Source organism: Brachionichthys hirsutus, unplaced genomic scaffold (genome assembly GCF_040956055.1).
Source record: "Brachionichthys hirsutus isolate HB-005 unplaced genomic scaffold, CSIRO-AGI_Bhir_v1 contig_363, whole genome shotgun sequence".
Taxonomy (NCBI): Eukaryota; Metazoa; Chordata; class Actinopteri; order Lophiiformes; family Brachionichthyidae; genus Brachionichthys; species Brachionichthys hirsutus.
The window spans coordinates 251-24,000 of record NW_027180969.1 but is presented as its reverse complement, the minus strand read 5'-3'; the positions used below and the strand labels follow the sequence as shown (position 1 = coordinate 24,000).

The following is a 23,750-nucleotide window of genomic DNA, read 5'->3' as shown; positions in this document are numbered from 1 at the left end:
TGAACCATCACTTCCTTGTCTCAACCGATGCCCTCCAAATACCAACATCTGTCCTACCAAACCAAGCCTCATTACGGCACCCCTCGACTAACCCCACCCCGCCGTCGCTGCACACACACACACACACACACACACACACACACATACACACCCACACACACACACATCCTCTCTCTTACATTTGCGGTCACATCCCGTTGAATCGCAGGCTGATGGTGGGAAAGTCTGCCCCACTGTAGTTGTCACATCAGATCTACAGCACGACGGCCGAGGGCATATGCATGTGGTGTGTATCTGTGTGTGTGTGTGTGTGTGAAAAGGGAATGTGTGGGTGGGGGGGGGGGGGGATCTAGGTCTGGGGCTGTGCCTGAGGGCCTCGCCTGCGCTACAAAAGACTCCACTCAACTCCGGTTAGTCCCCTCACTAGCATATCGGCACTGACGGACTGCACTCACACACACACACACACACACACACGGTGCACTCCAGCTATAGCTGCTCTGATTAAACACCTCCTCCCTGAACGGATAAACAGCTGCATGCTGGCCTGGACAGGAAGCGCCACGGCGCCGGGCGCCATCGGTGCAGGATGAAGGGAGCAATCGGCATCGCATCGGCTTTGGCTCGCATGCGTCAGTGTGTTCTGCGTGGCGCTCATGGACGCATGGGAAACAGTGATTGATGAATGTGTGTGAAGGTGTTCCGCGGTGTGTGTGTGTGCGTGTGTGTGTGCGCGGCGTGCTATCACTCTCTTGCTAGGGGTGACAGGTTGGTTGGGGACTAATGCAGCGCGACGGAACTGAATGTGGCCTCGAGCAAAGCAGCTGCCTGCAGCCAGTCCTCATCTGAGCTGTCACACACACACACACGCACGCACGCACACACACACACCTATAAACACACTCATGAGCGTTGTCGTCCCTACCTTTCTGCTTGTGTGGCTTCCAGACAATAATGGCTCTGCTTGGATGAGGTGGCGGGCGTGACATGCTGGTTTGGTTGGTTTGACAGTCGTCTGTGTACTTCCTGGGAACCACAGAGGGGTTTGGGGGTATTTATTTGGGGGTGGGGGGGGGTTACAATCTTTCACCATAATAGTGAAAGGATAGATCAGTTTAAACTGTCATACGATACGATGCGATCACAATGAAGCCTTGATCTTTTTCTAATGTACCTAATAAAACTGAGGTTGCGAATGAGTGAAGCCAAAAGAAGAAGCATTTTTCACGTATTTCATCCCATTTAGACCCTTTTCATCCTCCCTGGCCCTTTTTAGGCAGCTGCTGCAAAGACGTTTTTTTCTCTGCCACTGTACGAACTCACACCTTTCGTGGGCGATTCGAGGTCATACGTCAGGATTCTAACAGGTATGGCATCTAACATATGCATTTATACAGAACTGAATGGATCTTTGCCCCCCCCCCCCCCCAACATGGCGGCTGACCCCATCCTTTGATTAACTTAACTTAACACTATATGCAACTGGATTCAACTCCACACGACAAAGCAAAATGGCAGTTAAATGAAAATTCAACAAACCAAGAATCTCACGTTGCATGATTTAACTGCACGGGACGATGCGATGTGAACACGTGGCACGATACCATCCAATATTTATTCTATTTTTCCCTCCAAAAGCGAAGAAGTGTTTGTCCTCTCCTGCAGGGAGACCCGTTTACGCTTTAATGCGATTTGTTGCTGCAAATATATCTCAGATTTCTTTTGCAGCCAGTGAATCAGCATGGTTGTTTGGTAGAAACGTCTTCCCAGACAGCTCCGTGTGGTAACAGGCCTGGACTGTGGACAGACGGAGTCCTCACTGCTGAACAGTGGGCTCCGAGGAAAAAGGAGTGTGATGAGAAACACGCTGATGGTCACAGTTGCTCTGAAACATTACCTCAAAATGTTGCCTGTGGCCACCGGTACGTTCTCTCTCTCTCTCTCTCTCTCCTCTCTATTAAGATTCACTGCTTCTGGTTGACCTATATTTAGCCCTGGTGGGAATCCAGCGATTATACTAAGCTCTCCAGAGATCCACCATTCTCTCTGTGGGCTGACAAAAGTTGACAGTCATCCCTCATGCTAGCCGGGGACAGACGGGGTAAAGAAATGAGGAGGACATTTCTTTCCCATTCTGAAGAATGCACAAATATTATAAAATAAATATATCCTTGACCTTCATTTTACACAAAGCTGCCCTCAAACACACCATTACCACAGTCCTTATAAGGACATTTTCACATTCGAGTGTCATCATCATCTTTTATTGTCTGTAACGTGCGTGTTTGTGTGTCTGTGTACGTTTGGGGGGCAAATCTTCCACTTTATTGGGGCCGACTTTCAACTACCCCCGTGTTTACATCCTAGCCAGGGTGGTTGCCATGGAGACGGAGTGCCCCTCTTAACTGGTGCACTCAGGAATAATGCATTGTTGAACAGTGCCTGAGGCTATGCACGCACACTCCCGTACACACACACACACACGCACACACTAATCCTTAACATCTGCTATAGCGTATGTGTATATATGCGTGTGTGCATGTGTGTGTTTGTGCACGTTCATAAAATGCACATCAGTGCTTCACCCAGCAATTCATTGATAATCAGAGTCAAGGTGGACTCTATTAGGTTTACTGGTATTTGCCCACAGCAGAATGTACATATTGTACTGTAAGTGTGTGTGTGTGTGAGAGAGAGAGAGAGAGAGAGAGAGATGGCCAAAGTCAGGCAGAAGATGACTGAGGACTGACATTTTCCACACTACTGGTGCTCCCTCTAGTGGCTGGAGATCCACACTGCACAAACACACTTACATGCACAGACATAGACACACACATGCACCCATAAACAGGAAAAACCCCTAAAGGATGGGGAAAAAGGAGAACAAATAAATCAAATAATTGGTATTTAGGACACAGATCAGACTTTCAGAAGCTGCCGCTTCACCTGGGAATGTGAAAGCAGACGTCCTGCGTTGAAGATCGACTGTGTGGAAGATGTTCTCAATATGGGTTTATCCAGGAGTCCAGACAGATCCTGCAGGGAATCGGCTTCTCGTCCTGAGGCGTTGTGCCTGCAATAATTACCTTGCTCTGGAAATAAGTTTCATAAGGGACTCGCAGCCCGGCTGCAAGAAGCACTCATAGTACGGGGAGGCTCCAAGGAGAACCAGCACCATTAGTAAGTTTCAACTTGCTTCTGAGGAGTCAAAGTTTTTCTCCACCATCTGCACACTTAGAGGAAGTGGGGAGCCAGACAAACAGAAGCACAAAAGACCCAGTTAAGTAGTGAGATGTTTAATTGGAGCATCTTGAGCTGTAAAAGTCTGAGGTGACAGAGGAAATCAGAAACCGGAGTCAACCTCAACTTATGGCATCAGACAAAGACAGAAAAAAGATTCCCCCACAACAAAAGCTTTTTAACACAAGTAATTGCTGCTTGACATTTGCAACAAAGACACACACACACACACACACACACACACACATATTTTATGCATGCACGCTGCATTGAGGTGATTCGTTCCTTGTTTGCAGCCTCTCAGAATCAACAAAACCATTTTCTTTTGTGTGTTGTTTCTGCTTTGCCGACATTAGTTTTCTCCTTTCATGGCGATGAACCTTGTTTAAATTTGAATGCGAATTAGAGTTTTAGAGGATAAATGGGGGGGGGGGGGGGGGGGGGGTGATGATGAGGGGTGTGAGGAAAGGAAAGTGGGGAGAGAGAGCGGTTGTCAGTTGCCTGTCTGTGTTTAATGGAGGTCCCTTGTGTCACCCTCAGGCTCCTTCACTTCACAATTAATGGAGGATCTCTCCGGGGAAAGCCATGCTCCTCAATAACACCTATACACACACACACACACACACACACGCCTAGCAATAAACCTTCTGCTTTAGCTGAACTATGCACTGGAGCACTGCCTCAACGTGAGCCCCATCGCAGAGCTGCTGCTCATGGGTCCGGTTGGTGGTAGTGGAAGAGGAGATGCGAGAAAGAGCTGAACGGAAAGAGCTGAACGCTTGATCCTTGGAACTCCGGCTTGATTATATCTCCGCTCTGATCCGTCCGCTTTGGTTTGTCTCCCAGATCTGCGGCGAAGCGGCTCCCGGTGTGTGATGACATGCTTGAACCATTCCAAACACTGGAAACACTTTCATACAATGGTATAATAACAAGAGAAATGCTTGTTGCAGGGCCCCGGAGTCTTAGACACGTGCAGCCTCCAGCCCGGAGGATTTGAACCAACGACAGGTTGGGCATTTTACTTTATCACACCCACGTCATGATTTCCATGGTGGCCTGTGTGAGCTGCTTCTCTGACACCCGTGGGTGTCTTTTTCATGCAGTGTGGGCGTGGCCACGGGAGAGTTGGCTGCACCTGGACACCACATTTAGACCCTGCTGCTCTTTAGAATTGGAATAAAATCATTTTTAAGATTTATGATGTAAAAGGCTGAGATGGGAACTGGGGTTGAAGAGGTTTATTTTACAAGTTGACGATTTGCATTAAGTTCGGCAGTAAGTAAAAAAGTTCAATTTAATCACATCGAGGGAGTTCAATATTGGGATTAGCAAATTCAAATCAATAAATTGAGGCTAGGTTTTCGCATCGTTTTTTAATATTAAGATAATTTAGAATCCAAGTTTCTGGTGAAGACTTTACACAGTCATTAAAATCATCTTCATCAGAAAGTTGCCTTTGATGCCATGCCTCCCACTCCTGGGTGTGGAGAGTGTACGGCGGCCTCTGATTGGTGCGCTGCAGCGGTTCACCTGGACGCCACTTGCCTTTCCTCTATTTGCATATTCATCGCACGGCTCATGAATATTGATGCCCTGGCTGTGGGCGCAGTGGGTGCCCAGTGGCTGCAGGGCATTGTGGGAAATTAGCACCATCACTAATTGTGATCCGCTGCCCCTCGAGCGTTTCAATCAAACACCGGAAGGATGATACTTTTGGGGGGCACCTGTAGCTCCATGCATGAAGAGACGAGGAGAGAGAGAGTGTGTGTGTGTGTGTGTGTGTACATCCAGAGCCATGAGACCACTCCGTTTCCATGGTAACTTTTACCCTTTGAGCACATAAAGCTAAGGCCAGAGGATTTCAGAGAGTGTGACTGAGAGTGTGAATGAAATGAGCTAATGATATATAATATATAAATATAAAATCTTACATGCTGCTGACAACTAACAGGAAATTGTTTTACCTGTTTGTTTGTTTTTAAAGGTTTTCCCGGAATCAACATGTTTGGAGATGCAGGGCGAGCTGACAGTGTTGGAGTTCTTGTTTCCGTACCGTTTATTGACAGCAGCTTCGTCTGGTATTCTATCAGCGCGGCCGTATTTTCCATATTGTTTAAACTCTGCTTTGAAATCCTCAGTAACAACAATGTGTGCATACGGGAGTGGGGGCAGAGAGAAAAGCCTCTGAATTAAGAATAAGAACGTGCCGCTCTGCCTTCCTGGATAGTTAAACATGTCGACTGATGATCCTGGTGTGAGACGATGCACCAGGGTTCGCACACAAAGCAACACTTCAGATATTCTATAACAAACTTACATTTGCATGCAGGAATGCAGCAATAACATGAGTCCACCTTATGCCAGAGGTTCATCTGCATCCCTGAGGATGTTACTGTAATATTTACTCATGCATAGTAACATTTGTGATTGCACCATCTGAAACTCTATTTAAACACATGCATATGCCAGAGCATTAAAAAGCAACAACCCAGTGTGACATGCGTTAAAGCCGTGCTAAAATTACACGCCATCTTGCATTTCCTCCCACTTGATGTGACGCTTTCTGACACGTCTGTGTGACACAAAGCATTCAGTGCTATTTCACCACTTCTTCTTTTTTTTCTTCTTCTTCTATTTTTTGGAGTGGAAGTTTCCTGAGCTGCGTCTTGATGAAATCGCATGGCCCGGTGTTGGAAGTGCAAGATACAACAGTGTATTGCAGGTGAGTGAAGTCATTAATATTTCCTCTGTATCAATATCACTGGTGGAATGATGTGTGCGGAAAAAGTGTGTGTGTGTGTGTGTGTTTCAGATTGACAGGTGGATGATCTCAGTGAGTAGCGCACCCTGGGATCGACTGCATAATCAGGGAGACAAAGGAGCAGAGGCAGAGACGGAGGGAGGGAGAGAGTGAGAGAGAGAGAGGGATGAGAGAAGCAGAGAAGTGCAGAATAGTAAAATTCCCAGAGGGGTGAAGGGGTTGTGTGCTCTCGTCTCTGTTTATTTCCCTGCATTCGTTTGAAATCGTTTTCGTGTGTGTGTGTGTGTGTGTGTGTGCACACGTTTCTTTAGGCCTGTGTGTGCATATATTTGTGTGTGTGTGTGTGTGTGCTGGTGTATGCAAACCACCCGCTTCTGAGTTAGTGTGTGTGCGTGTTTGGCATGTGTTTGATGGTTTGCAGCAGTAAATGGGTTCATTGTGAGAACAGCAAAGGTTCCACATCAGGAGACTTCCCTGGTAATTATACAGGAGAAGTCAAGTAACCACTCACACACACACACACTCACACACACCTATAAGCTTCCCTCTGTGTTGTTGTGGCGTGTTTCCTGCGGTGTGTTTGTGTGTAAATGCGGTTGTTTGTCACGCCATAAAGCAGCACGTCTCTGATCTCAGGTGAACGCTGCGGTTGACATTTACGCTGGTTGTTACACAGTAAACAGGATTTTTTTTTTTTCTTCCCGGATGACTTAAGGAAACAGCACAAGAGCTTTTACAGCCGACCGAAGGCTCAAAGCTGGAGGAGTCTGTTATAATTGACCAACTCTGCTTTCAACTTTCCGCGGCGCCTCTCTGAGTCCTCACTGCTCGATTCGGGCGCCGTTTCATCTGTTCCTGAGCCGCTGCTGTTGTGTTTGAGGATGAACAAAAGCATTAGAGGCTCAAAAGACAGCGCTGTGATACTGTTTGACAGAGGGGAGGGGGGGGGGGATCAATATGGCTAATGGTGGCCTGTGAGAGACAAAATGGAAATCCTTGGTCATGGTGAATAAAGGAGGCACTTTTGATTTTTTTTTTTTTTTAAATAAATATATGTAATGTTTTTATTATTTCTATCTGTGCTAACCTTCTGCTAGCTGCAAGCTTCGCATTGATCCATTCCTGTTGTCTGATGGTAAAGGCTTGAACTATTGGAACTTTGTTGGATGTTGCTCACAGTCTCTGTGGAGTTTCTAAGAGATATATGTAAATAGATTTTAGGGATTCTTTCACTCTGAGTAACAAACGTTTCGTGTTGATCCACACCAGGAGCAACGAGCCACGTAGAAGTTAGCGTTTCAGTTTTGTGGCCCAATTTGAACTCAGAAAAGATGCATTTCCCCCATCAAAAGAAGATCAATGTGGAATTTGTAGGTTTTGTATGCGGATGAATCGGATTCAGCATCGACAGAAACAGGATTGACGCATAAATTAAGTTCTCACAGTTTATTTTATTTGGCACTCGTTCCATTAGAAACACAGAAAGAACATTTCCAGCTGACCTTTTGACCTGCTTTATTCAAGGTCAGTTTAAACATGCGGCTATGGGAATTCACTCAAACTCACACACTGGAAATGCAGCTTTTACTGGACAAAGTCCTCAAACTGGGATTGTCCAACTCGGGCCTCCACAACTCCTCGGCTCCGGAGAGCAGGAGACTCCGGCCTGACCGTATCTGGATGGAGAAGCTGTAAGGGCGACCGGCCAGATTGTTTCATTCTTAAAGATTTCCTTTTAGCACTCGTCTCGGCCTCTATTTCATCTCTAATCCGGTGTAGATTATGCACGACGTCTAACAGACACATAGAGCATACATTCAAACGGCTCTGCTTTACAAGATTACAGAGATTACACAGGAATTACACGATCAAAGTCATCGAACCTGTGTCGCCCCCCTCCCCTCGCATGCATGTACAGCCAGTGTGTGTGTGTGTGTGTGTTCCCCCGTGCTTTTCTCAGAAACGTGCAGGTTAATCTCCCCTCAGGCGGTGCAGCCGAAGCAGCGCCCTCTGCTGGCCGGGACAATAACAGCAAAGGAAACCTCAAGAAAAGTTGCCACTGGACCATCAGAGGCTGTTGGTGAGTTTGTATTCAGGGGGGGGGCACTGTGGCGCTTCAGAAAGCAGCTTCATCCTCAGCTGCTTCCCTCCATGCCCGGTTCATAGGGGGACGCGCATGTAGCATGTAAAGTTAGCATCACACAGAACAAGTTTGCACACTTACAAATATTTACTTTGCATGAACACATTTCTTTCATTTTCCTTCCACCTTTTTTCTTTAATGGCAACAAAGAAATAAATTGCATGTTTTTATTTTCTTTCTTTTTTTGCATTAAACATTAACATTTATATGAGTTTTAATAATCATATCAACCCCTAATTTAAAACTTTGTTAATGCAGGACTTTAAAGCCCTGGTCCCGGGGTCACGATGATGGATGATGATGATGATAATGAATATATTTATTAGATAGACTGGTAGAAAAATACAAATACAGTCTAAACAATAAGTTGTACTACAGTACAAGTACAGTCAAACACCCTGTCTAAAAGGAGACATTGTTTGTTTGTTTTAACTTGTGGGGCCTATACAGCCTGATTCCAGTGCAAACGTTCTGCTATGTTCTGCCAGCAACAACCTGCAATTGAAATTAGAGTGAGAATAAAGGCAACGGGTTAAAAAGAAATCACTTGACGGTTGACATTGAACGCACCATGCAGAAGAAAGAGACAGGAGTTTTGTATTTAACGCAACAGAACCAAATGAGCTGGATTATTGTTTTATGAATTACAAAAGTGTTTTTTTTTTCTTTTCCATCTCAAGTTGCTGCTGGATGGAAAACAGTGAGGAAGAGGAGAAGGAAAACGGGAGATGATGAGGATGTGTGCTCGATCTGTGCAGAAACAAAACAAAACAGAACGCTGGATGGGAAATAGTCAGAAGACTTTTAGCTTTCGTGTGATCTCGAGCAGCAGCTCAGAAACTCTTGAAAAGAGCAGTTAATGAACATCGATCGACGCGCACGGATACGCACGCACACGCACACAAACGCACCACGCTGACTGATCCCGACAGCTGCTGAAGTTAAGTTTTACAGATCAATTATGGCTGTAATCGTCTGTTTAAAATATTGTTGATTATTCACCCTAGAAAACCATCCATTGATCGAAGCCCCCGAACAGACGACGCGCAGCCGTTTCCTGGTCCTCCTACATTTCAGAATAAAAATAAATGGAGACTTTCTTCGTCCAAATCTACAGAAAATAGGCCAAGTGGTTGTTTTTGAATGTGATCCATAACACGCCGTGGCGTTGTTGGGTCTAGTCGTTCCAGGTTTATGGATTATCCATGCAGCATGGACTGTCCGTTGGCAGCAGATTGGCCTTTTCTTCAGCAGCTGACGCGCGTCTGCCCTGAACTGAACTTCTGAACTGACTTTCAGGAGTAATTACAGCGACCGGGAATAACTATTAACGCGCTCACTGACCACGCGAAGCCGCCGCGATACCCGCTGGCTGCATGGGATCGCCATTATTCCAGGGCTTTTCTTCTATCATTAACAAACTATTTCCTGTCGGGATTAGGGGTCCTTGAAGTGGCCGAAACGTATAAAGACAAATATCAGATGTATTATGGGATGTATTTGGGCCTGATCTACGTTTTAATCCCTGGAATGGAACATGAATTATGAAGGAGAAAGGGCAGTAATTCTTATTTCTGATGTTTGAGTCTGGATTATCTTGGACTCTGTCTCTTAAAGGCGACCACCTGTTTCCTGCCTCCTCTGCTCTGCTCTCCTCACGCACTGCAAGGAGGGAGGGGAGGGGGGAGTGGGGGGGGGGATTAATTTGCTGCAAATCTTGAAGCCTTAAACAAGACAGCGACGCCCCGGCCCCCTCCCCTCCTCAAACCGACAAGTAAATCCCCACAATTAGCAGATCCATATTAGCATATTAACCTGTGCTTCCTGCAGACGCATCCCGTGAATGTAGGTCAGACAGCAGTTTCTTTAATTACTTTGGCTGTTGATGGAGGACAAACATCTTTCTGCATGGGGGCCGTTTGTTTCGCTTTGCCTTCATTATGTCGTTATTTGGCCTGGAAAGGTGCGCGTCCCCCGCCGCGCGCAGCACCGCGTTAACGGACGCGCGTGGCCATATGAGGTCGGTGTCTGACCGGGACTGACTCGTAAACAAAGCCAACAGACTGGAGGCAGACGGATTTCAGAGTTTGTGTGTGTGTGTGTGGGGGGGGGGGGGGGGGTCACTCTAGACTGCGCATGATTGGGTATTAATTTAAAATAAACACACGCTTTGCCCTGTAATGTCATTTAAGGATAAATTATCCTGTTGGCATGAAACATGCAAAACGTGAAAAGGACATTCAGCATTAATGACTGCTGAGTTTATCAACCATTTAACCCAATGGGGCGACAGTTAACACGTCACATCGGGCGCTTCTGACTCATGTTTAAATATACTGTTTTTTTTTTTTTTTACTACATTGGGCTGAAGTTTTTAGGTAAACCCTTAAGTCCTTTATTTTCTTATTATTTTTCATCAAAAGAGCCAAAAAAAGTGCATGAAGTGAGTGAAACGGAACTATGGGTCCTTATTGAACTGGTTTTACTTCTCCTTGCATCCATTATAGTAAAAACGGTCACATAAGAAAATGACAACAGTTGTTGATTGTTTAATTCTCTTTAGAATAAATTCAGATGACACCGAAGATGCCTCTTCATCCCTCCATCTCTCTTTGCCCGGTGGCCTTGCCATTAACACCTCCTCCTCCTCTTTCTCTACCTCCACTCCCCACCCCGTCCTCCTCTCTTTCGTCTTCTAATGCGGGCCACAACCGGCCTTCACCGCGGGCTCGTCGCGCAGAGGCTTCACGTCGCGCCCCGAGGCAAAAACAATCGGTAACGGTTAATTAAAATATAAAAGGCCTTGAGAACTTTTTAAAGGAAGCTTTTTACGGCACCGCGCGCGTGTCCGAACGGACCGCTGCTGTTTATTAGGAGGAGGATGCAAGTCTAAGGCTACAATATTTTGAATCGAGGGGGAGATGAAGATGTTTTAGAATATTAAAACGAGTGCGGGGGGGGGGGGCTGTTTAAATAAATAAAAAACTATTATTGTTATTATTGTTTTTGTTGTTATTATTATTCTTACTATTATTATTATTATAAGCGCCCATTAGGGCAGTCGCATGCAGGAACAGATGGGAGGGGAAATATAGTTGCTTAATTAAAGTGCAGAGTCGATCCTGACGTCACCGCGTCATTGTCTCAGTCTGCGCGTAATAATATCAGCGGGTCGCTTTGGTTGCAGCTGAGCCGGAAAAAAAACATCATAAACAAAACGTACTCGGGCTTATAGGTTTTAGTGCTCTCTCTCTCTCCCTCCCTCCCTCCTTCACACACACTCTCTCTCTCTCTCTGTTTTTTTTTCCAGCAGCTAATCTGACAGACTCTCCTCTCCCCTCCTCCAGTTTCCTCTCCTCCCCTCTCCTTTATTTCCCTTTGCTCCTCTCCAGGCTGTGACCACGAGCTTTGGGTTCGTGCTATTACGTTTTGTATTCCTGTTGCTTGCCGGGTGGCCTAAGGGCAAGGCAGCAGCAAGCTCTGCTGTTTGCTCATTCTAGTGTATTATAGGCGAGACAGGAGACACTCTCTGCGTGCAGCCCCGTTCACCTGTTACTGCTGCATGCTGCGTCAGCGCCATCCCATTAAAGGTCAAATTCATCCTTTACTTCATTAAATTAATTTTGTTCTGCCCTCGAATGAAAATAAACAAAAATCCTTCCTCTGTCATTTCTTCCTCTGCATCAACACAACAGCTTATAGTTGAGCCGGGCAGGACCACCCCGAGGGCGCGCGCTCAGGTGAGTTACAGCACGGGGAGAAAGGTGGAAAGAAGAGAGGAAGAGAGAGAGGAGGGAGAGAGAGAAAGGGAGAGGGAGAGAGGTCAGGAGGCTGACCGACTGACCGGAAAAAAAATAGTCCCAATTTTGATCTGCCATTTTAAATAAGAATAATGTTCATCATAATATTTAAAACAGGAAAAAAAAAATTAAATATCAAAAATAATAATAATAATAATAAAGCACCATACCCTTCATTCGTAACATAAATGATCGAATTGAAAAGAGAAAATATATCCTAACAAAAGGCATCGCTCGTAAAAACACCGCCATAAAAATAAATAAAATATACGTTCTTCAAAAGCTGTTTTCATTGAACGAGCAAAAATAGCTAAAAATAAAATCAATCAATAAAGAAGAAACAGTGTAATTGTAGGTAAAAACTAACATTAAAGTGATGACATTTAATGGGCTTATCTATTTCTAATAAAGCTATTTTAATTCATACACGTTTCCATTACATTTAATTAAATATCCACCGGAAATCTGGTCGAAATATTTGTTTCATCTTTTTTTAAATTTTGAACACACACATAAACAATGAAAATGCATCTTAATTCGTGCAGAAATCATCGACAAAAACCTCGTTTCTGTAAGAAATTCCGTTCGAAAGAAATTCGTTCTAAAGAAAATCCACTTTTAATTCCATTCCGTCTATAATCATCTTTATATTCCAAAGCCAAAAACTTACATGTCCGTCGAAAATCCGTGCATGTCTGTAAAACGGCTGAACGAAAAAAATCTAAAATAATAATAATAAAAAATAACGCGAGCGGAACGAAGCCGAGGAAATACAAACGGGTCAAAAAAGGAAAAAAAATGTCCACGAAAAGCGCTGAAAATGTTGAAAGAAGCCGTCGGTTCCTTATTAAAGGCGAAGATACAATATTTATTCCTTGTCTCCTGGGATGCTGCTGCTCCGTCTATTGTCCTCCCATTCCTCAGTGCTGATGCTTAATTTTCAAAACTTCTATATTACCAAGGGACCTACGACATCAGCCGAGAAATACCCTGCAAGTACAAAATCCGTGCGCCAGCCCCGTCCGTGCAGAGGGGAGACGCTCCGACAGCTTTCTGCCGCTACCCAGAGCGCGCAAGAGGGGACTTTTCCATTTCTCTCGCTTTCTTTTGAGGATTTTAACAGATTTTTTTTTATTTCTAATTTGATCGTGTCCAGAGAGCGGAGGAAAAAAAAACGGGTTACTTTGGAGAAAAGCACAATGTCATCGACCTTCCCCGGACTTGTCCACGACGCAGAGGTAACCGAATTTATTTACTTGTGCGCCCTTTTAATTCGTCAAATTACAGTCGGCGTGTATAGAGGAATCAATAGTTTTGCTTTAAAGCGGGTTATGAGGGCGCATTTTGGGACGCAGTGTAACCGGACTGGGTCGCGTAATAGAATATAGAGGCTAAATATGCATGCGGGGAGAAATGAGTCCGGAAATCTGGGCTTTTTTTTATTTTATTCATGTGTGGAAACAAACGAGCCGGTAACGGTGTGATTAGAACATTTTAGGGCGGAACACTCCGCCGTGTCTCTCTCTGCTTACCTCCCATCCAGAATGAGCGAGACGCGCTGCAGGACAGCATCAGCTGCAGCTCGGTAATAATAATAATAATAATAATAATAATAATAATAATAATATATAACAGCACGCCTCTTAGAACGCTGCGAGGAGAATGACAGGCACGCCAAAAGGGAGGGGGGGGGGGGGGGGGGGGAAGAGATACCGATGGCTCAGCTGCCGTGCGTTGGTTCCCCTCCCGGGCTCGTGGAAATGACATCTCCTTCAGGTGCGTTAAAAGTGTGGGAGGAAAACGCTTTGAGTGCGTGCGTGAGTTTGTGTTTCGTGTTTTTGGGGAGGCAGAGAGAGGAGACGCCGCGGCTGATGCTAAATGACAACGCGGCTCTCACGCCCCCCCCCCCCCCCGTCTCTTTATTATCTCGCAGATACGTCACGACGGATCAAACAGCTACCGGCTCATGCAGCTCGGCTGCCTGGAGTCCGTGGCCAACTCTTCGGTGGCCTACTCCTCCTCCTCCCCGCTCACCTACCCGGCGGCGGCCGCCACGGAGTTCGCCTCGCCCTACTTCTCGGCCAACCACCAGTACACGCCGCTCCACCACCAGTCCTTCCACTACGAGTTCCAGCACTCCCACCCGGCCGTGGCGCCGGAGGCCTACGGGCTGAACTCGCTGCACTCGGGCCAGTATTACCAGCAGATCCACCACGGGGAACCCGCCGACTTCATCAACCTGCACAACGCGCGCTCGGCCCTCAAGTCCTCCTGCCTGGACGAGCAGCAGCGGCGGGAGCTCGGGTGCCTCGACGCGTACCGGCGCCATGATCTTTCGCTGATGACGTCACATGGCTCTCAGGCCTACGGCGTCGGCATGCACCACCCGGACCAGCGGCTGATACCCGGCGCCGGCCTGGGTCTCTCCGCGCCTGCGTCAGACGACCTGCAGGTACCGGCGGTGCCTCCTCATGTCTGGTTTATTAACACTGCTTTATATGTTCCTGCCCCACTGGCCCATCATTCTGGTCCGTCGCTGACCCCCCCCCCACCCCCACCCCCCTCTTTCTCCATCTATTGTACCAGTAACAGAACAATTCCCCCAAAAAATATTGAGCAGAAAGGCAGCAGATGTCTGCATGTCTGGGACGACACGGGCGGGGCTCCGTTACATTTGACCCCGCGGGTCATCCCAGCCGCCCTCATGGCCTATATACTTTAAAGTTAGTCATATTGGAGAGAATCTTGTTGGCAGCAGAAACGTGACTGTACAACCAGTAAATGTCAAGTGCAGGCGGCGCGCCGGTTTCTAAAGGTTAATTGACTGGCAGTCTATTCAGGCCTTTATTATGAAATCCATCCTTTATGTTTTTTTTGTTTTTTTTTCCACAATCACACGTGACCCCATATTTTACATAATTCTTTTCGATGTAAAGAAATGGTCGAGATGTGTGCGTGTGTGCGTGCGTGTGTCTGCAGAGGCAGAGAAAAGCCGCTGGTTGCTCTATTCTCCGGTTAAGGGCGGATTAACGGATCGGGGTTCGGGGCACAATGGCCGGCTCCTGCGCCATAAAGCACCGTAGTTTATCCAATTACCGACTTAACGTCAATCAGCTTTGTTGCTTATGCAGCGACATCTGAGCCGGTTAAAACTCGGCTCGAGTTAAACACTATTTTTTAGAGAGCGGACACATAATTTCAGGCACGTTAACTCAGCTCAATGATGTGTCGCTTTTATGCACCGACGTACGAAATGGGCTACTAACAAAATAATTTTATATTATTAATTTTTATTAATTTACTGGTAAACGGAAACATAAATAAAATAAAATTTGGAAATTATACATTTTCCTATATTTTGCAATTGTAAATAGGTTTTCTTTATTTCAAAGCAACATCAGCTTCAAAATGTAAATTTTAGTTTTAAATAATTAAATGAAAATAACAGAAGCATAATTAACGTTAATATGCGATTTATGTGCTACATTTCACAATTTATATTGTTTAAATTAGCATATAAATATGCTTTATTTTATTTTTATATTTTTTCATATCCAGACATATTTATTTTGCCACCATTTTGGCACTAACCCTATATCTTTATCTAAAGCATGCGCGCACATGAAAAGAGCGCAGGTTTGACCCTTTATGCGTAAAAGAAAGGCGCGGCTCGTGAACCTGAGCTGGCGCGAGGCGGACGCGCGTGAACCGAACAGATGCGCCCGGCCGGGCCGGCCCCGTGCAGCCCCGGTCGCATCTTTGAGCGCGTTAAAGAGATTTTCATGCTGAACAAAGGCAGCTGCCACACCTTTCCCCCCGCCGCTAAGCTGATTCATGCAACACTTCTGCGTTTTGTATATTGATTTTATAATCACTTTAGCTTCGCATCAGAAGAAAAGAAACAGAGCAGGAGCTGGTAAAAAGAAAAAAGAGCTGCAACAACCTCCTCCTTTCAGGTTTATTTTAATCACGGGGGTTCTGCGTGGGCCGGGCCTCCAGGCTCGGGAGGGGGGGGGATTAAGATTTCTGTATTAAAATAAAGCGCGTGTTTTCCTTTCTTGATGACATTGTTGATTGGGTGTGATCTGGAGTAAAATGGCGGCTGTAACAGGTTTCCATGTACAGGTTATGGGCCTGTGCGTCGTGGGCTGCTGGTTCCTCGCTGCAGATGCTCCCAACAGGTTGGAGGCTGCTGCGCGGACGAGGCGCGCTGTCCTCCCCGACAGCCCGGAGCCTCTCAAGCGGTCCGTTCGGACCCTGAGCTGCATTTCAATCTGTGCGCTCACTTCCACTCAGAGCCCATAGAAAGATGCTAAGCTAACAGAGAAGCTTCCACGCACGGCTGCGTGATATTTTATTATTGTGTTGTTGTCTTTACGCTAGAATAAGGAGCCTACAGGAAGGAGCTCACTGTTTCAACAGCCATGGATAGATAGATGGATGGATGGATGACACCACAACTCGCGCGTAAAATGAAATGAACGCCATTCTTTCCGGCTGCTGGGTAAACCGCGTCCTATAATGAGCGTGTCTCTCCGCAGGGCTCCGTGGAGGCGCAGTGCGGGCTGGTGCTGAACGGCCAGGGGGGCGTCATCCGGAGAGGTGAGGTTCCCGTCGACTCTGTTGTCTTACCGGAGGCCGCGGACACTCACGGCGCGACGCGACGCGACAGCGGGCAGGCAGACAAACAGGCGGAACAGTCTGCTCTTGTCGGCTGTCAGCGCGTTACGCCGCTCCTCGCCTATTTAAACGCTCACGCGGTGAACACGCGCGCAGACACGGCGCTCCGCGTTTCCACGCTGAGATGGACTGTCACTCACACGCACGCTTTTATTGTTTTTTTTTTTTTTTTTTCACCTCTCACACTAAACATTTCCTGTTGTTGTTTCTTTATTTATAGACCGAATCAAAATGTCAACAAAGTCATTGATAAGTATACTTGATTTATTTAACTGCACTTTGTCACACTAAATATAGTTAAACGCCTCCTTTTATATGAAGTCGTTTTGGAATGACGGCTTGTTTTCATGAAATAAATATTGGAATATAATAATATTCATTAAAACAAACCGATTTGTCTCTCCCTCCTGCATTAAAATTAAAAAAAAGAGGAAACATCTAAAGGAATAGTCCAAATTAACAATTATTTTTAAACCATTTTACAAGATAATTTAACGAAAATATAGTAAATATATCTATCTATCTCATTGCCATTTCTTCTTTGCAGATGAAATTTAACTTTAATTTCGCGTCTATTTTATTAAAGTGAGGGGCTGTGCTGAACCTGAACCTTTGCATGCGCCTCCTGTGTTTAATCAGTGGATCCTGTTTAAAGGCCGGGCATCGGTGCATGGGGACTCGTCCTGCCTGCAGCAGCCAGTCTCCTCCCGAGTCCGGGTTTGGCCCATCAAAGCCTGATGCGGGATTTAATTATTTTATTTTTTTAAGTTTTCCATGCAGAAATGAAGGCTGGTCTCGGGTCTGCTTTTTCCTAGGTGTTGGGGCTTTTCTCTCGTATTGACGCGGGGATCCCTCCGCCATCACTTTGGGTTAACGCTGCGCCGTATTTGGCCCTGAGCTCAGCCGCTGCAACCATCACAACCAATAATCTTTGCTTTACCTCCCGCTCCCCGTATCGATAGCTTCTCTCGCCTCGGGCGGACGCTTTGATATGCTAATGAGGGTGCGGGGGGGGGGATTCAGCCGGGATCATATTAATGTTGTTCTTTCTGACTGCGGCTTTTGGCGCCATGAATATTCACGTGACCCTTTTTTCAAAAGGAAATCACTGGAGAAACGCGGATCCTACTTAGGAGGAGTCTTCTGTGTTTTTAATCACCCTCTGTGCATGCGCGCTCGCCCCCGCCGCTTCATCCACCGCACGCGCCTCTCTTTCTCTCTCCTGTCAAGACATCGGCGCGCTCTTTTTTTTTTTTTTTTGGAGCTATAAAAACACTGTTGTTAAAATATGAGCAGAATGACATCTGGCCCGTGTCTCCTTTTTCTTTAATTTTCGTGGCAAACGCGTAAAAGGGAGCGCTTGATTCCGCGTGTGATCCCGCCCGCCGCTCGCGCCGCCCGCCCGAGGCTACTCTCCGATGCTTAAATACCGCTATAGCCTCTGGGCCCGGGCGCGCTCCACCGACTTGCACTACCGGCAATAGCTCTTTTCGATTGCCCTTGGCAACGTAAAAATACAAACTACTTTGAATCAAAACATTTTTAGGGGAATTAATATGATGTGAACCCGCGCGGCTTTCACACGCGCGCCCCCTTTTCAGAGCGCGCGAATCCTGACAGACACGCACCAACCTGGACGTCATTCATGCACACGTGTTCCAAAAACTTTATGACGTCACAGGGGCTGCAGGTGAGAGGTGTTTGGATTAGCTGGTGGCCAAACGCGTTGTTTCTTTTCAGGCCTAAACGGGCTTCCGTTCCTTCATTCCACCCATGCATGGATGAATAACGAAGAGTCGCACCCGTGCTGGTAGATTTGATAATGAGGCAGATGAATAATACAGGACATCAGACAGAAGCCTCGCGTTTCAGCATGGGACGTTAGATTAATAATAACAGGCCTCAGAACAGTCGATATATTCCAGAAGGGCTGGGCAACACTGATTTCCAATGCAATTAATAATGGGAAGGAATCTTCATCACAACCACTATCATTTATTCATGCGTTCAGGAGCGAGAGTCGGGCTGGACGGTGGTGAAAGTCAAGGTCTTGTTTCCTTCTCTTGTAATTTCATCACACGCAGACAAATACTGTGCAACAGGAACATAAATATATACGAAAGCCGGCTAAAAAACTATATACAGGTTAATATTGAACAGAATTTAGAGCAAAAATAAACTGTGACAATGCAAAGATGTAAAATGCATTGTAAAATTATCTGATTAATGATTTGGAAGTTAGTGGAAGTGGAAAAGCTTTGTTGGTGTAATGCTTTATTTATTACATGAATATAGAATAAGGCTTCCTTATTTAAATAACTTCTATCCAGAGAGCCCTCGTGTAAATCAAGGGTCGGATATATTCAGGTTTACAAAATAAAGAGCACATTTTTCCTAAAATATCCAAGCTAACATCTTCGCAGATGGTCAAAGTATGTAAAAAAAAAAAAAAATTCTATTCAATCATCTTTCCACCATAGATTTTTAAATCCTCATGTTATGCAGAGAAGCATAAATTAAATACAGACGCCTAAATCTGATGAAATTCAGCATTAGAGCAGCTAGATTTGCTCATTTCAGTTGAAACACAGGATACATTTTCATGGTGACAAAATATGAAGCCAATAAATCATTTTTTTAAAGATAGAAAAGATCAAACGGAAATGACTCTTTAGTTTGACCAGTGCATTTTGCAGCAGCATTATATTTATTCCTCTTCCAGACTTGGAGTTGCAGAGTCGTGCTCTAAACTCACTCCACTGTGCAGGAGCATGCATGCAACAATGACTCAGCTAATGCTAACCGCTGTGCCGCTCCGTGCCGAACCTCTTTGTGAAGCATCTTGTGTCTCTGTGTCGTGCAGGAGGAACGTGCGTAGTGAATCCCACAGACTTGTTCTGTTCAGTACCGGGTCGACTGTCCCTGCTCAGCTCCACCTCCAAGTACAAAGTCACCATCGCCGAGGTGAAAAGAAGACTGTCCCCGCCAGAGTGCCTCAACGCCTCCTTATTGGGGGGCATACTGCGTAGGTCAGTACCCAGCATGCTTCTGTAATGGATCTAAATGTGTTTCCGAGAGAGATCTGTAGATTGGAAGTCCGATCAAGTAAGGAATCTCAATGGCATCGCAGCTCCATGCAGAATCATTTCATCATGCCGCTGCAGAGAACTTCACATTTTATTAAAATAAAAGTGTTCCTCATAAATGAATTCTGCAGGTTATACCGATTTAAGATCGGCAGGTGTACGTCCTCAGACTTTTACTTCCTCAATCCTGGAAGCAATATCCTGCAGCAAGTCGTGACTGAGGTAAAGAGGCCAGGGAGATAAAGAGAAAATATTGTTTCCACGGCATAAATCTGGCTCGTATCGTGGCGAGAGATGCCTGAGTCTGAGTCGCCCTCGGATGAAACGGAGGATATAGAGCAGCATCCGCAAAGACTGATGTAGGCGAACCAGGGGCCGGGGCTGCACGCGCCGCCGTGCCCAGGGAGCCAGAGGGAGTCGAGTCCGGGGCCAAAGCGTGCCAGGATCAGAGGAAACAGAGGAAGCAAAGAGTTGCCAACACTGTATTATTGATGAGGCAGAGAGAAAGGGAAGAGAGGAAAGAATATGGCTGATCCTACATGATGAGGCATCAGCAAAGCAGAGGCATGTTGGAAAAATGAGAAGCATCGTCTGGGCCCTGGGGTAAAGAATCAATCACGGAGAATCTGTCCTCGCGCGTCGTCGTGTCATTTGAATGTACGGAAGTTGATCACGACTGGAAAACTGTTCGCACACCGAATGACAGGAATCACGTTTAATCCAAATATCCCAAAAGAGTTTAAAAACCTTAAAAAGATGAAGGACTTTTTCTGTTTGTTTCTTTTCAAAATAGAACTTTTCACTTTGGGTTTTGGAAAGTAATGACAAAATAAACTCCAGGGGACGTGCTTCCGTATCTATGTATAAAAACGTAACATATAAATGAGTTGACGTGTTTTAATTTTCCACTCTTTGATTTTACTGCTTTGTCAAATCAAAGAGGAGCTTTTGTTCCTCCCGCACTCATTAAGACACTGTTCAGTGTTTGAGAAGCGGTCATGTGATCGGTGGATGATCAGCCTTTTCTTGCCTTACATTAATCAAGCCATGCTATTTTGCTCCTCCGTTAGAGCAAAGTCTAAGAACGGAGGCCGGTGTCTCCGGGAGAAATTAGACCGCCTGGGCCTCAACCTGCCGGCAGGACGGAGGAAAGCTGCCAACGTCACGCTGCTCACCTCCCTGGTGGAAGGTAAGGCCGGAAGTCCTCTCCGGAAAAACGGCCCAAATATTCCAGTTTTAGCGCAAAGTCTCATCCGATTTCCATCCTCAGGTGAGGCCCTCCACCTGGCGAGGGACTTCGGCTACACCTGCGAGACAGAGTTTCCCAGTAAGGCGGTCGGGGAACATTTGGCAAGGCAGCACAGCGAGCCCAAAGAAACCAGCGCACGCAAGAAAATGGTTCTGGCCACAAAGTGAGGACGTAAACACGCAGGCGTTTAAATAGGACCCGCGTAAAGTGTTCTGTATGCTAGAATTTGGGATTCCATTGCTTTCCATCCACCGTCACTTTATTTGGAACAAATTCAACCTTTGATTTTTTTTTCCACCACACACGTCTCACCCTTTCAGCCAGTCTTACGCTCATCTGTACAAAGTTGGCTCTAAAAAAAAGGCCATATTCCAAATGTCTAAGAAGAATATAAAAGATTCCTGTATCCACACCTCTCTCCGGATCCACGTCAAAATGTGCCGGATTGTTCCCCCCCAATCTGCCCAACCCTCCTTCCAAGTTTCCTGAAAATACATCAAGGAGTTTTTTGTGTAATCTTTCAAAGAGTCAGACAAAGTCAAAAAACACATACTTGTATACAGAGCAGAAGAAAAGAGGTTGGTTATTGGGGTCTGGTTAACAAGAAAGATTTCATATAAGAAACCAAAATTCAACAACAATGGGGAAACATTCCTTCTCATGTGCTCGAATTTTAAAGATCAAATTTGAGCGCCGAATAAGATTTTCCATATAAAATCATCCAACGAAGGATTTTGTATCACATTGTGAATGTGCCGCTGTGTGTGTGTGTGTGTGTGTGTGTCAGAAAGAAAACTGGAGCAGCTCTGGCTGAGCTGCAGACAGATGGTTAAACCCTCGTCCCTCCCCAACCCTTCTTTTTGTCTGTCAGGCAAATCTGTAAGGAGTTCCAGGATTTACTGAGCCAAGACCGTTCTCCTCTGGGCTCCTCCAGACCGACCCCCATCCTGGACATGGACATCCAGAGACACCTCACACACTTCAGGTAAGCACCAGAGGGGGGGAGGGGGGCTAGCCTGACTGCATGCCATGATGCTGGGAGAGGACAAGGAACTGTTCCACGGTTCTCACGCTCGTTTCTTTCTATCCGACAGTCTGATCACTCACGGGTTTGGCACACCGGCGGTCTGCGCCGCCCTCAGCACCTTCCAGACGGTCCTGAGCGAGATGCTCAACTACCTGGACAAGAACTCCGCCGGCAAAGCGGGCGGAGCGACCGAACAGCAAATCAACAACAGCTCGGAGAAGACGCAGCTCCGGAAAAGCGGCGAGCCCCAGAGCAAAGACGGGAAGACGGAAAAGACTGAGTAGCCCCCCCGACTCCCACTGCGTTTAGGGGAGTGTGTGTGTGTGTGTGTGTGTGTCTTGACATGGAGGAGCTTCACCATGGAGATTGCTGTAACTCATCCAATACTTTTTTTTTTGGTTTATTTATTTATTCTGAAACCGGAAGTAAACTTGGCCATGCTGACGTTGCAGGTTGCAGTTCAGGCAGGTGTGGTTAGTGACGACACGCACACACACACACACACACACACACACACACGCACACACACATCATGTCAAATCCCACCCCCTGTGACGTCACATGGCCGACAAATCTGACTCACCTTTACTTTATTTTATCATCACGGGAGAAGAGATTGTTCCTGGATGAGAGAATGCTGAACTGTGTGTGTGTGTGTGTGCGTGCGTGCGTGTTGCTCTTCCCTGTGCATGTCTATCTTTGTACACTCCCCTAAATCTCGACTCAAGCTCTCTGGCTCCTTCGTGAACATTTGTAAAGATATATATAAATATTTAAATTACTTTTTCTTGCAGGCTTTCAGCTACATGGATGTTAAATGCTGGTGATCAATAAAGACGGTTGATATGTGTTCTATACTATTTGCTGTGGCTTTAACATGCACACACACACACACACACACACACACACACTATGTTTAAACACACAGAACAGAGTTAAGAGAAGCAGTGTGGCTGAATTATACGAGTTCAGTGTTAGAATGATTATTAAAGAGTCAGAGTTCCCTCTTTCATGTTGCTGAAACAAGGCTCTGCCTACAGAAAAGTTCAAACGCGTCCTTTGTAGGAGCCAGGGTGTGTGTTTGTCTTCAGTTTGTTTGACTTCTGTCAGGTTTCTCTCCTTATTTATATATTTCATAATAACAATGTGATTCTAAAACGCAGCGAGGAGCCGCTGCCTGTTGGCGTCTCTGTGTAGCGTCTGTTTTGAGCTTTAAGATTCCATTCAATTAAAAAAAAAAAAAAAAAGAAGTCACACATAACACCAATACATCATCAGACAGGATGCGTTCACCCAGAATCCGCGGGAGTTCAGCCTCGGGTGGGGAAATAATAGTGGTATTAGAGACCAGGCATTATTGCACAATAAAAAAAAAGTATTTTGGCGTCACCATCATCTGTTAGAGTTGGGTTACAAACAGGACGAGTCACCAGGTCGTCACAGGACTGAACTTTATTTGCTGCATCTTCTCAGCCACAGATGATTTTGAGGCATCGCTTTGGGTTCAGAACTTCTCTGCAAACATCCTCATGAAGCAGCCAAAACGTCTCACAGAGGGGTTCCGGGTCCGGATTCAAACCCAGAACCTCATGGGACTGTGCAACCTGCGAAACTGCATAGTGATAAAAAAAAAAAAAGAAGTCTGAGAAACTTTAAAAAAAGACATTTTAGGATTTGTCCTCATGACTTGAGACATTTTTTGAAGCAGAATTACGAGGCGACGGGGATGATCGTATAGATCCAAACCCAGCTGCAGGTTCG

General features: G+C 45.9%; 1 protein-coding gene across 1 annotated transcript; it reads left to right on the top strand.

The window, feature by feature from the left end:
• Window positions 1-13,146: 13,146 nt before the first annotated feature.
• On the top strand, window positions 13,147-22,273 carry LOC137917036 (transcription factor AP-2-delta). Its single transcript, XM_068759920.1, has 8 exons — window positions 13,147-13,185; window positions 13,881-14,399; window positions 16,489-16,549; window positions 19,491-19,656; window positions 20,784-20,902; window positions 20,984-21,125; window positions 21,834-21,947; window positions 22,057-22,273. The coding sequence occupies exons 1-8, from the start codon at window positions 13,147-13,149 to the stop codon at window positions 22,271-22,273; spliced, it is 1,377 nt and encodes a 458-aa protein (XP_068616021.1).
• The last annotated feature ends 1,477 nt before the right edge of the window (window positions 22,274-23,750 follow it).